Source organism: Amblyomma mixtum, chromosome 10 (assembly GCF_055824585.1).
Source record: "Amblyomma mixtum isolate Tamu chromosome 10, ASM5582458v1, whole genome shotgun sequence".
Taxonomy (NCBI): domain Eukaryota; kingdom Metazoa; phylum Arthropoda; class Arachnida; order Ixodida; family Ixodidae; genus Amblyomma; species Amblyomma mixtum.
The window spans coordinates 97,352,321-97,367,971 of NC_143021.1; the positions used below are offsets into that span (position 1 = coordinate 97,352,321).

General features: G+C 45.4%; 1 protein-coding gene and 1 long non-coding RNA gene across 2 annotated transcripts; both read right to left on the reverse strand.

Moving 5' to 3' along the window:
* Nucleotides 1-7,338: 7,338 nt before the first annotated feature.
* On the reverse strand, nucleotides 7,339-10,304 carry LOC149326491 (uncharacterized). The gene is made up of 2 exons (XM_089565012.1): nucleotides 9,614-10,304; nucleotides 7,339-7,484 (listed from the first exon to the last, which is right to left on the reverse strand). The coding sequence occupies exons 1-2, from the start codon at nucleotides 9,861-9,863 to the stop codon at nucleotides 7,348-7,350; spliced, it is 387 nt and encodes a 128-aa protein (XP_089421138.1). The 5' UTR covers nucleotides 9,864-10,304; the 3' UTR covers nucleotides 7,339-7,347.
* A 2,757-nt stretch (nucleotides 10,305-13,061) lies between these two features.
* Nucleotides 13,062-14,664, reverse strand: LOC149326492 (uncharacterized). The gene is made up of 3 exons (XR_016286551.1): nucleotides 14,239-14,664; nucleotides 13,856-13,924; nucleotides 13,062-13,341 (listed from the first exon to the last, which is right to left on the reverse strand). It is a non-coding gene; the product is annotated as an uncharacterized LOC149326492 (long non-coding RNA).
* Between the last annotated feature and the right edge of the window lie 987 nt (nucleotides 14,665-15,651).

Genomic DNA, 15,651 nt, shown 5'->3' on the forward strand with positions numbered 1-15,651 from the left:
AGTTGGTCACTACTGCTCTGAACGGGTGCTCCGCCTCGGCGCCATGCGCGTACTTTGCACAAAGCGACTGATGCACAGCGTAGCCGCTGACGACTTTTTATAACTGCCGCGGCTGCAATTGAGCTGGTCCGAAAGATGTTGCTGCGCAACGCAGTTAAATATTCCTATTTCACTAACTTCGCAATCAAACAACATGGCGAAATTTGCCCAAGGTGTGACGCGCTTGCTATGTGCGCGTGGCCACGACGTAGCAGTGACCCATTCAGTACTGATCCCCTGTCTACGTAGCAGTAATTAGGGTTCTGACTATTGCGCACATTCCGAATGGTCAATGCTACAGCTACTGCTACGTGTATGCCGCTTCACGATCGATTCCACAATTTGCGCAATCAAAAGTTTCGTTCCCTTCCTTCGAGCACATAAAGTACTCACACAAACGCTAAGAGCCGCCCACCCCCACTCTCCCACACTATTCATTTCTTTTTTTGCTTACTTTATGTGCCACAAATAACATTCCTATCTGGTGTGTGGTGCACCACTGCACATTAGCACATTAGGTGGGTCACGATATCCTTTTCAAGGAAGAAAAAGCAATCAGTAATCAGCGTGAAAGTAAGCGCCTGGCTTTTCAGACGGAAATATTGCAATTCGTATTTACCAGTCGCGCTCAAAGTTCTCATGTTTCTGCTAAACATTTCGTTCAAGGTTTCCATTGCGCCGTCCGCTAACTCGCTTTTTTCGCGCACATGCCGCTTCTTCGCTGGGGAATTCGTACAAATTTTGCATCGAAACAATTTCATAAATGCGATGGCAGATTTTTTCCGAGTGCCATTCTACCCTTCTACTCGCGGCCCAGCGGCCTTTACTGGAGGTAGCACCTCCACTGTGCGAATAAGTTCCTTGTTATTCCCAGCGAAGAAATTCTATCAACGGCAATTGAGTTATTCTGATTGATAACATAGCGGAAGCAGAGATTGCCACTGTAAATGGATAATATTTCTTTGCAGGCCGCCATTGAAAGTGAAGGGGCAACCATCTCTGTATCTGAGCCACTTGCAGGATGTTCATGGCGGCGCCTATGTATTCTGACCCAATCACAGCCGTGTTTCAAGAAGCGTGCAAATTTTGTCGCAGCTTCGAATTATACTTCTTCTCTCAGAGATAATCACCGAGCATAAGGGACACGCGCCGAGTCAAAGTATACCTGCGACTCCTTGTACCAAAGTGAGAGGCTGTAGGCACCAAAGGTCTATGTCGTCTAAATACTCCCTGAGTATACATGGGAGCTCGGTCAGAAGCACGCATACTCCCTTGATCTAGTGGCTTGCGAACCCAAAGTTTTCAGATACATCGCTGTTAAAATGAGAAGGTAATGTTTGATGCAGCCTAATTTTGAAGCCTTCTGCATTCAAAAGAAATCTGACATGACTGTCAATACATCTATTATACTAGTATTGAAGGAAAGGGTACAGGTTTTTTAACCTTTTCATCACTCTTTTCTTCGCGCTTAATAGTTTGCATGAATTTTTTATTGACACGTATAGCCGTATCATTTATATATCTGATATTTTTTCTGCGTTTTCCTCTGTTGATTCTTTGTCTCCTTGTGCATTTCTGGTGCCGCAGTAAGAGGAGTAGTAGCACTCAACGGTTGATTATGCGCCCTTTCGTCGACGCTCTCTGCCGGCAGGGCTATGGCATGATGCAAGTGGCACGCCTTAGCTATTAGTAGCGCTACACTCTGCACGATGGTAGCGCAACGCCGGCAGTAATAAAACACAGCTCCAGCTTGGCTTAGTAGAATTATAACTGTCCAAGGATACCGAAACACAGTGCCCATTATATATTCGCACGCAAGACAGTTTGAAAGGAGTCACAAGTGGCTGGAAAGAAAACGTGCAAACAACTGCCTTGTGCACGTGACATATAGCTACTCCCACTCTTTTAAATAGCCAGCGGATAGAGCTGCGAGATTAGAGACCAGGTAACATGCACTAAATTTCCCGCTGAGCTTGAACCGCCAGCAAACATTTTAGAAAGGGACTTGTGAAGATGAGCGCAATGTGGAAAGTGTACTGTGCTGCGAAGTGGTGCCAGAACTCTGTCTACAAAGGAATACAAGTGTAGTTTAACTGTCCCTGACTATCCACGCGTATTTATATAATTTTGCCGAATATTGCTTAGGACATCGTTTGAAGGGGTTGGCGATCATGAGGGAAACGATAGTTGTGATTTGAAGTCCATACGGCAAAGCGCCATCATCCCGCCAGTAACGAAAGACGAAGTAAAGAAAGTTTTAGGAGCAGTGCAAAGGGAGAAAGCAGCTGGTGAGCATCAGATAACAGCACATTTGTTGACGGATGCAGGAGAGATTGCTCTCGACAAACTAGCCACCCTGTATACGCAATGCCTTGTGACCTCCAGCGTACCTAGAGCTTGGAAAATCGCTAACATTATCTTAATTCATCAGAAAGACGACGTCAAGGACTTGAAGAACTACAGACCGATCAGCTTGTTGTATGTTGCCTACAAGGTATTTACGAAGGTAATCGCTAATAGTGTGAGGACAACCTTAGACTTCAAACAACCAAATGATCAGGCAGGTTTCGCAAAGGATACTCAACAACAAACCATATTCACGCTATCAATCAGGTGGTAGAGTAATGCGCAGAATATAGCCAGCCTCAATATATAGCATTCATTGATTACGAGAAAGCATTCCACTAGGTACAGACCTCAACAGTCATGCAGGCATTGCGGAATCAGTGTGTAGAAGAGTGTTATGGGAAAATATTGGAAGGTATTTACAACGATTCCACAGCTACCACACTAGACCATAAAATCAGCAATAAAATTCCAACAAAAGAAAAGTGTCAGGCAAGGACACACGTTCTCGCCTAAGCTATTCACCGCCTGTTTACAGGAGGTATTGCACACCCTGAAATGGGAACAAGTGGGGATAAGACTTAACAGAGAATACCTAAGTAATCTGCCTTTCGCTGATAACATTGCCTTCCTAAGTCACTCAGGATATGAACTGCAACGCTTGATCAATGAGTCACACGGCCCTGTCACACGGCCAGTTTCAATGGCCATCGAGTCGAGGGCCTTCGAGATTTTCGATCGCCATCGAACTGGAGGGAATTGTGGTGCTGCTACACGGCAAATCTCAATGGCCATTGAAGTCGTTCTCGCCTCTTACGCCAAGCTCGTGTGGCGCCACAATCCCTACGTTCGGTTTCGCGCAAATAACAAAAATATATTGACGAAACTTAACTAAATGTTGAAATACACTTTTTTGCAGTCATAAGGCGTGTTCACACTTGTTCAAAAATCCGGCAAGCGAAGCGGATTCGCTCGCCGCAAAAACTAGGGCCTGTTCTCATCTGTTGACGCCCCGGCGAGTTGGAACGGCCGCGCCGCTGCTGCTTGTCGCTGTGCGCACCACGTCGCCGCTCGCGGCGCACACAGATGCAGTGAGAAAAGCGCATAAATTTATGCTGTCTACGTACCACGAGCGTATGCACGCTTACGTACGCTAAACGCAGGCGCATTCCCACATTTAGTTCAGCGTATGCTAGCAGAGACGCAAAAATAAATTTAGCCTCTAGTGGCGCCATCTGGTTGTCAAAACGGGAACCATTACTGTCAACAAACCGACTCTCTTAGGCCTAGCAGCGGCAGAATCGTCACTCTAAATAAAAAATAAAGCAAATTTATCACTTATACGTTTTCTTGTAGGCAAGATGAGACGAAGCGAAAGACCGGTGCACCATTTATCACCAGTGAACGGACAGAAAAAGGCAGCAACAACGAGAATCCAGTCCGAAGCGAGGGGTCCGGCTTTGAAGGGCGCCGCCATGTTTGTTGTCGTTCGAAGCAATGCTAGCAACCTTGGGCAACGCTCGAAGGCCCTCGAAATCTCGATAGAGTTCCGGGCTGCTCCGTCGACTCGATAGACTATTGACTCGATGGCCATTCAAACTGGCCGTGTAGCAGCGCTCGATCGCCTTCGAGTCGATAGTTTATCGGTTCGAGGGCCTTCGAAATGCCCGTGCGACAGGGGTATTAGACAGGCAGAGCAGAACGGTGGAGCTAACAATTAACATGCAGAAAACCAAAGAAATTTTCAACGCTCTAGCAAGAGAACAGCAGTTTGTAATTGGTGGCCAGGTACTGGAAGCAGTAAGAGAATATGTTTTGTTGGGGCTGGTAGCGACAGCTGATCAAGATCACGAGAGAGAAGTAACTAGGGGAATAAAAATGGGGTGGAGCGCATATGGCAGGTCCGGTTAGATCATGAACGGCAGTTTACCAATATCCCTCAAGAGAAAAGTATACAAGAGCTATATCTTACCGGTACTCACTTATGTGGAAGAAACTTGGAGGCTAAGAAAGAGTGCTCAGCTTAAGTTAAGGACAACGCAGCGAGCTATGGAAAGAAAAATGATTGGTGTAACGTTAAGAGATCGGAAGCGGGTGGAGTGGGTAAGAGAACAAACGGGGGTTAATGACATCGTAATCGAAATCAAGAGGAAGAAATAGGCTAGGTCAGGGCATGTAGTGCGAAGGCAAGGTAACCGCTGGTCCTTAAGGGTAACGGAGCTGATTTGAAGCTGAGGCAAACGTAGCAGGGTGCGGCAGAAAGTTAGGTGGGTGTTATGAGGTTAAGCAATTTGCTTGTATACGGTGGCCGCAACTGGGAAAGGACAGGGTTAATTGGAGAGACATGGGAGAGGCCTTTGCCCTGCAGTGGGCGTAGTCAGGCTGATGATGACGATGACTCTCGAAAGATAAGGGCCATTGCGGCTATGATGATCACCTTCGTGGAAAAGCTCCGCTCCATCTTAGGCGACTAATCTATACAGCATTAGTAGAACCTGTTTTAAGGCGAAAGCCTTTAATGTCTCATCGTTGTAAGCAGCAGTTGTCGACAGAAATGTCACGCTTTTCAGTTGGTCGAAACGGTCGTGACGTCACAGTGCGCGAATTTCAAACGGGGCCAATTATACTTTGGCTAGTACCCATGCAACCAATTGAAGGGATCGTATAGTGATGCTCCAAGTGGGACTGAGCTTAGTTAACTGCTTAATTACCCAATTAGCCTAATTAGCTTTTCTAGTCAGGCCATATAAATAAATAAAACCGAGTAGAAAATTGGTCGAGCTCGGGAAACGAACCCCGGTCTTCGGCGTGCGAGACGAGCATGCTATCCACACCGCCATGCCAGCTCGATGGTTTGGAATGAACAAAGGCGCGTCTAGTGAATACGGTGTCTTCGCTCACTCCCATCCTCCTCCCTTTCCTCCTGGCGAGGTTTAGGTGTCCACCGAGGTATGAGAGACAGATACATTTCCTTTCCCCAAAAACCAATTTACCGACGAGCGAGGCGAAGAACCGAATGGGCGATGGCGTTCTTTGGACTCCCTGTCAGCGTTGCAAGACGCTGTCGCGTTCCACTCTTAGAGGCGCAGCTTAAAATCTTAACCACACATCAGTGACCACACTCTAGGTCAAAAAAGTTCCCCCCTGAATTTTGACGGCTTTCCATCGAGATATGCGAGACAGTTACTGCGTAATTTCCTTTCCTCAAATACAATTTTCATTTTCTCCATTACGGCCCTCTTTGTCTTCTTTCACTCCCACTTCCTCCCTTCCTCTACGGTGCGATTCAGGGGTCCACTGAGATGGCAAAGAATTACTGCGCCATTTGCTTTCCTCAAAAGCGTTGCATTCAAAGGGCAAGGAATCGCGCCGAACGGGTGGTGGCGTTCCGTGGACTCCCTGGCAGCGCTACAACACGCTGTCGCGTTCCACTCGTAAAGGCGAAACTTAAGCGCCATTAATTAGCAGTTAATCAGTATTCAGGCATTAATCTGTAATTAAGCATTAATTAGTGATTTGTCATCACTTAGTAATTAGTACTCGATTATATGTGACGCCACCAGTGCCACAAAAGCAGCGAAAGTGGTGCGGAAAACGCTTTCGCCTCTACGCACTTTAGACAGTCAAAGTGCCCCTGAGTTTTTAAAGTACGGCATTACTCTATACGGCAACTGCTCCGAATACAAGAAAGAAGCATTAAATGTTATCCTAAATAGAATAGTGAACACTATATCATACGGCACAAAACTACACTCGGTAGACATGAAAGAGAAATACGATGAGTTAGGCATCCTTGAAATTCGTGAACTATTTCACTTTGTTGTGTTAACACGGTGTTATTATTCAAATCAATATAAGACTCCCGTAAAAAAAGATGTCACCTTGAGAAAAACGGAACGTTTTTTTAAGCCACGGGTTTACACAAACTATGATAAAAAGATGCGCAGTTATAATGTACCGGCTGTATTTAATGAAAGTCCTGATGATCTATGTATTGCAAGTAAAAAACGTAGGATGTTGACTGACATGAGAAATTTGGTGTGTAAATGTATTTCCCTATGTATAGCTTGAGTTCTTTCGTACGTGCAATTTTGTGTTCAAATTTTTTTGTTTTTTTTCTGTGCTTTTATTTCTCTCTATGTTGGCATGAGTGTTTAGACAAGTAACGTATGCCAGTCGAAAAAAACACCAGCCCGTATCTGGTGTTTACACCAGACCGGAAATTCAGACACGGGTTCTGGTGTGACCCGGCCTGGTGTGACCCGGTCTGGTGTGACCCGGACTGGTGTGTCCCGGTCTGGTGTTCCGGGTCTGGTGTTACCGGGTCTGGTGTGACCCGGGCTGATGTTTTTGGTGTGGCCCGGTCTGGTGTTTTCTGATGTGATTTAATTTGGTGCCGTGATGACCGGGTTAGGAGCCTTCGGGAACAATTTCCCTGTTTCACGATATGTGCCGCCCGCTGTGGAGCATAACGAGCATACCTGGTACCGAGAAAACAGGTTGAAAAGAAGCGCACGTGGGTGAAGCAGGGAAGGTGTGGCTCCACAAGACGCCAACTTCACACGTAAGGAGGCAAGTGTGAGCTCGACAGCTGCCCCCTTCTGTCTTTGGTACTGTTGCTGATATAAACTGCACAAGTACAGTTAAACCACCAGCTTCTGCAATGCTTGCGAAGTTGTTCACTATCACTGGACAGCTCAAAGAGAAGTTGTGTGTACGCACAGTGGCCGTGAGAAAAACGCAAATTCAATGTGCTTTGATAGCGATGCAGTGCATTAGGATACACATAACAGCATGCATACACCAGCACTCAATTTTTACACTTACCAATAGAAATTTTATTGAAAGAAAATTAAACAAAATTTGCACGCATACGCCAATACTCAATTCGTATGATTGCCAAAAGAAATTGCAAGGGCATGTAGAAAAGAAAAAAAAGAAACAAAATTTATTCTGATTCGCTTAGCTCTTTGAAGCAGCGGGCCTCTTTCGGCGAAGTTCGCAAGTTTTCTGTGATAGCCACAGTCTTGTGCTTTTTTCAGCTTTCGTGGCTGCTTCGTCCGTCACTCCCCGACTGCAGGCATAATGCCTGAAGAACACTGAAAGAAAATCATGCATAAGAGTTAAAAATAGCGCAAGCTTTGTTATTATTCTGGCTTCGGCAGAATTGTTGTTGTAGAACCAATTTCCAGGATATACAGTAAGTCTTAGCCTGACAATTAGCTCAGCACTACAAAAACTGCCGCATCTACTTGTAACGCCACGGCTTGTTGTAACATGATAAGTAAATTCATTCGCCTGATCATATCAAAGGGACACAGAGGACAAGCTCATCCAGCTTTAGTTCTTTGTAAAAATTAATTGTATGGCTTTGGGGCCATGTTGATGTTGCAGAGTCATTCATTGCTGCGAAAATTGGGTTAGAAAATGAACCCATAGTTCGATTCACACATGAAAAGGGCCAAATCCTGGTGTGAGACCGTCCATGTTTCAACACCTGTAACACAATTAGGGCACAAAGCTGTAGCTCTGACGATGCACAATGCCATTCCTTCTGCTCTTAGTAAGTGTAGAAGCATGTGCAATCTCAACAGAACAGTGCAGCAGTAATGGTGAGCAAATTTAAGCGAAACAACCTAAAACACAGCACATCAAAAGAAAGTTGTAAATGAGCCTAGAATTAAGCCTAGAACACTTCTGCCTAATATGAGTAATAGTGCAACAAGGTGTTCTGATTCTGGGTAAATCTCAGCAGATATGTAAACAAATCACTTTCTCCACTCTAGAAAGGTTGCACAAAGCTATGCTGCCAAATCTTGTGCATGTGCAAAGGCCATGAGTGCCAATACTGCAAGCACGACAGCTGCTGTGACACTTTGCACTGCCTACATCATCAAAATGAGCATGTCGCCTTAATATTCACGCCAAGTGTAAAGCAGAAAAATGACTAAGGTCATCAGAAAAAAGCGTTTGTCAATTGTAAGAATGCAGGCAGTGCCCAGTGCCCCAGCACATGCATACATGGTATGGTCCTGAACACAAAGCCAAAGAACACCAAGCATTACTATGTATGCGAAGTGTACAACAGGTCGAACTGCGTACATTTCCCGAGAATATGTTTGTGCTAAACCATCCCATAATTAGTGCCTTTGCTAAGGCAATAAGATGAAGCAATAACAAAAAAGGACAGGAAGATACATAAGAATGATACCATCAGCGTTTGCGTTAAAGGTGCACTAAAGAGGAATCTGAACTCATACTTTTACCGATGGAACTCGTTCTACACATTCCGAACGTTTTTAGAAGCTGCGAATTATTTCCCTGTGCAGTCGGTTTCTCTAGTTTAAATCGAATTAAACACCCGGTTCCCGCCTTTTTTTTTAATTCCCCCGCAGACAGTGGGAGGAGTCGACTAATCTTTCAACCAGTCCTGTGGCGGCTTGCCGCTCTGCCATCGGCGGAGCGATACGGAGTGATTGGCGAAAGCAGAGTCCACGCGTATTTTTATTTCTGTGGGCCTAATTTGCAGCTATGTAGTCTCTGAATAGATCTGTTTATCCACGGAAATGTAAAAAAAAGCAAAATAAAAATGAAAGCAAAGCCGCCATGCGACTGCCTGCAAGGCACTCCATGCGTTGGCTGACTCCTCCTCGACTGCGGAGAATTAAAAAAAAAAAGGCGGGAGCCAGACATTAATCACATTTAAATGAGGAAAATCAGCCCCACAGGGCAATAATTCAAGGTTTCTAAGAATGCTTGGAACGTGTAGATCGGGTTCCCGTGGCAAAAAGACGAGTTCTGATTCCTCTTCAGTGCACATTTAAAGGTTTTAAAAATGCGCAGCTCTTAAGAACCTAACTTTCCAGCTCAACATTGTCATGTGACAACAGCCTATTTTAGCATCACAAAACAAGTTATGTTCTTTGGTTGTTGCCACAGATGTGGAGTGCTCATGTCATACACTCATCTAGCAGCTCAGCTCTGTAGGAAGTTCTTATCTCTACCAAATGCTTCTCATTGTGCCTGCCAAGTAGCTAACTGCACATGAATTCTCGTGCACAACCAAAAGCCATGCAATGAATTGATCCATTCTAATATGAGTCAAATAGTGTTTGATAATTATTACCTTCTCATGAGCTATTGCCAAGGTCGAGATAGGCTCCTTTCATATGTTAATGCAATATGACAATATGCACATGTGCTAACCCCAGTAGAATACAATAATTACCCCTTATCGTCTCCACCTTCAGCAGCGTCAGTGGCTTCTGCGGTGCCTTGTCCCCACCCTCTGCCAGGAATCTGTTGGACAGCGTTCCGGTGAAGCTGCGCTGAGCCAGCACTTCTGTTGACCACAATGTGGTTGCCGCTCTTTTGACAAACAGTGAATCTTTTGGCAGCGCCATGGGAGTATCGTACGCCTCTTTCGATATTTCGTGGCCATTGGCCTGGTGTACCTGCAGGAAAAAGAAAAATGGCATGCCGAACTGAAAGGAACGTACATAATGTACAAATTATCATTGTTTACCGAGTGCATTCTGACTTAAAACTCAGTGTTAGCACTTGCCACAGCACCAAGGTCAAAATCATTTAAAACTTGAAAATAACTGCAGAACTTAAGCGTGGACATTAACAGTGCGATGGGCATTTAGTGGCACTTCTTAACAGCAGTGGAGTATCAAAGGTAACTGCATGCAGTGCTTGTAACTGGCTAATGCTAATCTCAATTCATGTTTGGAATGCTATCGGCAAATAATTTCAGAAAAATGGCTCTACCTTGCTGGACATAGCCAATTAGTATGTGCGCACAGTAACAAATGCTAAAAAAATAAGAACAGCACACAAAAAAGCCGTGCTGTTTGTGCTTCACATGATATGGTGCCCCTTGAATAGTGGAATGGTCACGAAATTTCTATAGCAACCAGATGCCCTTCTCAAGACATGTCATGATGACTAAGCAATGCGAAAGACCACACACAAAGACAAGCTACCCTTCCGACACAGAGCTGGCCTCTCATGCTTCGAATTTTCTTTCTTGAGGGCTTCCAGCTCCTCTTTTAGCGCATTGCTTTCTCTGAGTGCCACAATGTCCTCACTGGCACTTCTTTTCGCAGCCATTCTCAACTTCTTCACCTTTTTTGTTGACTAGAATTAAAGCATAGGCATAACCAATATAAATGCAGCAAATGTGTATCATGCACAAGTCATCATGCACTTCGTATATAATCAGCATACTGGCATTTGTTTGACCATTGCAAGGAGATTCACCCACTTGCCACTAGAGATGTGAAGGCCTGAAAAAAACACTGCAATTTTGGAAAAAAAAACGTTTTTTTTCGTTTTTTTCAGACGAGGAAAAATGGAAAAAAACATCGAAAATTTCACAATGCAATTTCAAGGTTTTATAATTGCTTGCTTTTAGTTTAATTTTTTTCATTTTGCTTTGAAAAGCATTACAGTGTGCATCGTGGAACGTTTGGAGAGCAGTCGTCATCGCCGGTGCCAGGTAGTGCTTTTAAAACGTTCGTGCTGCGAGTACGCGGGTTGAAGGCCAGGTCACATATAAGATCCAGGCTTGAATTAAAAACACACTAATACATGACCTCACGGCTCAAGTAGAACAACATGGCTGTAAATTCTACCGCGCGACACACACGGCATAAATAACATAGGCTGCTGTGCGCGTAAGCAGTTTTAGCCAAATACAAACCTAGATTCTTGGTTTTTAACGTAGCAGATTAGAGGAAATTTGCAGGAATTTGATCCAGGGCAGGCATCTAGGACTCAGCGATGCACGTGGCCCCATCTACCTGGTGACAAGGCCTTTGCACCAACCAGTCGCTAACTCCTCTGGCTTGCCGACTGCTGCAGATACCACAATAAACCGCCAGCTACGAACGAAACTGGTCACGTTTCGGAAACGTGTGAACAAGGATTCGCAACAGGCTTTCAGGGGAACGCGTTCGAAAGCTTATGTATGTGCAGTCGAACCTAGATGTGGACACAACTTCAAGCCATGCTGCTGCGCGTAGTGCCGCATCCAGCGACAGTGACTCTGAGTCCGATATGGAGTGACTTATAGATCAGTTTTCATGTTCCCTTTCTCGGTGCAATAGAACAAGAAGTTCGTTTCACAATATGGCATCTATAACTGCATATTCGACTGAACTTCGGAGCATTATTATTGATCGTTGGGCTGTTGCAAATAAATCTGTTTTTCATACATTTTGCAAAATTTCCAATTTTTCATGAAAAAAACCTGAAAGAAATGGTTTTTTTCATTCCATTCAAAATTTCTTGAAATTTTACATCTCTACTTGCCACTAGTACATTAGGCGTTTCCTCATCCATAACACGGTACTGTTGGCCGCAAAAGTTTGCAGGATCTGTGATGCGTGGCGGGGCGAAGCAAAACAACATTGCTGCGTGATCTGCCATAACAGAGCATAGTATCCAGGCTCATGTGAACCTCAACACCACGCTCTGTGATGGCAGATGGCACAGTCATTCCAGAATTGTAAAGCGAGCTGTAGCTACGTCTTGCCTGAAACCAACTATAAAGAAATCTTGCCCCTACTCGATAATTCACAGCGTAGACCAACAGGTCTCCCAATTGAAGGAGAGCGGTTACCCGGAGCAGTTACTTTGCGGCATTGCTGAAAGCTTACTAAGAGAAGTTACTGGGTCCTACAAAACTAAGAAAATGAGCTACGAGGGACGCCCTGCCGTGATGCCGTATGTTCACAGTATCTCCCACAGAATAAGGAGGACAGCCAACAAGTACGGAGTCCAGGTGGTTTTTTCAGCTCCCAATAAGCTCATTGGAATGTGTAAAAAGGTCAACGAGAAACCTGGGTGCAACATCAAACATGAAAACACCTATGTAAAGTGTGACGAAAACGTCATTTACAGCATTCCGCTCAGCTGCCAACAAACTTACGCAGGGCAAACAGGAAGATGCCTTAACAAGAGGCTCCGGGAACACGAAAGATCATGTGAACAACTTGCAAAGTCCGGGAATCTGGCAGCTCATTTCGCACACTGTAAATGCATACCCTTGCTAAAAAACACCAAGGTAATAGGTAGGGCTAGAAACTGACGGGAACAAGAAATTATCAAAGCTTTTGCGATGCACATTGCTCCAAAACAAACCAAACCAAACCAGATAAGCAATGCGTCAGCTCCCCTTCAGTGATGTTAGGAGGAACAGAATTAACCTCCCTCAAGAACAGTAATCTTCGGCTGTTGTAAGCGCGCGTAGTTTATACCTGTTTTTCCTTCATTCTTGTCGTCAAATGTGTGTATATAGTCATGTTTCTTCTGAGATTAAACAGTAGTTAGAAAGCGCTTCGTCCTGTGCGTTTTCAGTGTTTTTATAGCGCTCACCAATTCCTTCAAGTATGTATTTCCAACTCGCCCCAGTAGTAGCTCTTTTGTCTTTTACATTGCAAGACACCACAGCTACTCCCACAGGCAGTCACTTCCATACTGATGGTCAAAAAAATTCAAGTGCAAGAGTGGGGATCCTTACCACATCGTTGAGAGCTAGCTAATGACTTAGGTTGGGCACAAGGTACACTCATAGAGAAAAGTTTGCTGGATGTCGATTTTCCGAAAATATTTATTTTTGCATTGCCTCGCCAGGCAGTCAGCTGAAATTTGTTCAATAAGACCGAGTATCCATGTCCCCTCCTGATTCTAGGCTTTTGATTAAATTGCTCTGGCTAACAGCACAGAGAAAATGTTTCACAAAGAACTCTCATCCCACAAATTTTTATCCATTATTGTACAAGTACACTGCAGTATAGCTAGATACCCTCCGCTGCACAGAGCAAACAGAAGGAAAGTATCCATTATGTGACAGGGTCAAACTTGCACTGTAGTTCAAACTTACCTGAAGGTTGCTGCTGTAAGCTGCAGGTACTATATAGCTGCTAGCTTAGGTCAGTCACATCCACACTGTATGGACAAGAAAAGAAAGTACGAGAGAGCACCTTATACTGCACGTTGTCAACGATGCAGCAAAACACAATCTCTGTCGAAACTACAATGCCCGCAGGGTTCACTGATGAACCACGCATCAGGGCACTGACAGCATATTTGATGATCCACAGCTGCACAGGAGTAAGGAAGAGAGGTCTGGTCACAATCCAGGAACATGTGGCTCTAGGGGTGTCATATATGGTCCTGCTATCTGGCTCAGCATTGAGCCCTGTGGGCATAACATGTTTGGCAAAGTTATACCAAAGCACTGCAGGAGCTCATTGCACTCAGTGATTGGGAAGTCAGTGAAAAATGTGACTGAAGCTCGCAAATTTAACACAACAGTTAAGCTGTCCTAAACAATGCTACTGCACAGTGCAAAGTACTGTGTAGTGAGTGGATGGTTGGAGACTTCCATTTGGCAAGCCTAATAAATAAATTGATAAGCTGTGGAAGTATGCACAACTTTTATATGACATTTTCAACCTACCTGTGCTTTGCACGGCTTGGCATAATTAATGTAGGCACCAATACACTCGGTAGCCGGGCCACATCCACACTGCAAAGAAAAGAAAAACTCAGTCGCGAAGCGCTGAAAAACTAACACCGTCCTGGCACTATGCTTTTCGTGCATTCTGTTTTATCGTAATTATGAACCTACGCGCAATTGCCTTAAGATTCACACCATGCAACTACACACCGTCTCAACTTTTTTTCACAAACACGAGAAACACGTTTGCGGCAGCTAATGCATAGTGCTTGCAATTTCCACTCCGTGGCAAACAAGTAGCGCAACAGAGTACAACTGCGTTAATGCGCTTTAGTCATCCCACAGCAACACCCTGAGAGTAATTTTCAAGCACAGTTACTTACCTCGCAAGTGTTAACACCATGGCCGCTTCTTTCATCCAAAGCAACAAAGCATGTCTCGGCAAGGGGTCAGGCGACACCGGAGGTTTTTCACGAGAGCTTCAGAATCAAACGAACGTCTTTTCGAGCGCGTAGATGACACATCACATTTGTAGCACAGCCAAGCAACCACAGAGCGAACAAACCGCACATTGCAGCAAAAGTAAAGGTCGAAAGGAGCACCGCGCGACGAAAACCAACGAGACCATCGCGCCACAAATATTGGCTTGGCTGATAGATTGGATTGGGTTGACTTTTAGGCTTACCGCTCTGCCGCGGCCCCTGGTAGGAGTTTATTCGGGTTTGTTTTCATGGAAGGCAGCATGCATGGCTACATGCCTCGGTTACCTCGAAGGAGTGCTGCAGGATAAAAGGGCGTTAATTATGAGCACTGGCGCCAGAAAGCCAAGCAATTCGTTTAATTCTGGTTCTTTTACATCAACACCATAGTTGAGTGATCTTAATCAATCTGAATATTAAACTACTTGGTGGTAGAAATGTGATTGTGTGAATTTTGGCATTGGCAAAATAGAATTTGTTTTACAATGTTCGTCTGAGGGAAAACAAATTATATTGACACGAGGATTGGACGGAGAAGAGGAAAAAGATCGCAGCCACAAGAAGTAGACGACGCTGAAGTGGAGGTCCGTTTTCTCTGGTGCCCTCGTTCAGCCGCTGCAGTTACTTTTCTGTGTAGCAACTGTTACACATCTGGTGGAGGTGCGGGGTACGCTTCCCGACCTGCATACGCCTACGAGATAAAGACGGAACTCACACCGGTCCATCAGCGCCCAAGCCGCCGCCTCCGCGGTGAGTCGCCTGAGTTCGGGCCTCTTGCCAACCCGACGAGGATGACGCAGCCTCGACCGGCGGTCCCACCGGAAATGGCCACAGACAGTAGGTCCCCGGCGCCCATCCTCTACCACACGCCGCGAACACCGCCATCTTTTCACGGTGACGTGTACGAAGATGCGGAAGACTGGCTAGACACCTTCGAGCGGGTCGCCCGCTACAACGGCTGGAGCGACGACCGTAAGCTGCATAACGTGTATTTTGCGCTCGAGGACTCCGCTAGGACATGGTACGAGAACCACGAGAGCAACCTGTCCACCTGGGAGGCATTTCGACAAAATCTCCTAGCTACATTCCCCAACGCAGACCGCCGGGAGAAAGCTGAAGCTGCGCTTCGCTCCCGTAACCAGCGGACTAACGAAAGCGTCCGCATGTATGTGGAGGACATGACACGCCTCTTCAAGCGTGCTGACCCATCCATGGCGGAGGAGACGAAGCTTCGCCACCTCATGCGCGGGGTCAAGCAGGAGCTTTTCGCCGGTCTTGTGCGCAGTCCACCGCGTACTGTTGCCGAATTCCTCACGG

What these genes read in the sequence shown, in the direction of transcription:
- LOC149326491 (XM_089565012.1), bottom strand. Translation starts at nt 9,863, where the DNA reads ATGCCATTTTTCTTTTTCCTGCAGGTACACCAGGCCAATGGCCACGAA. An exon ending in GAAGGTGGAGACGATAAGGG is followed by an intron (nt 7,485 to 9,613) that starts GTAATTATTGTA and finishes ATTTTCTTTCAG; the next exon opens with TGTTCTTCAGGCATTATGCC.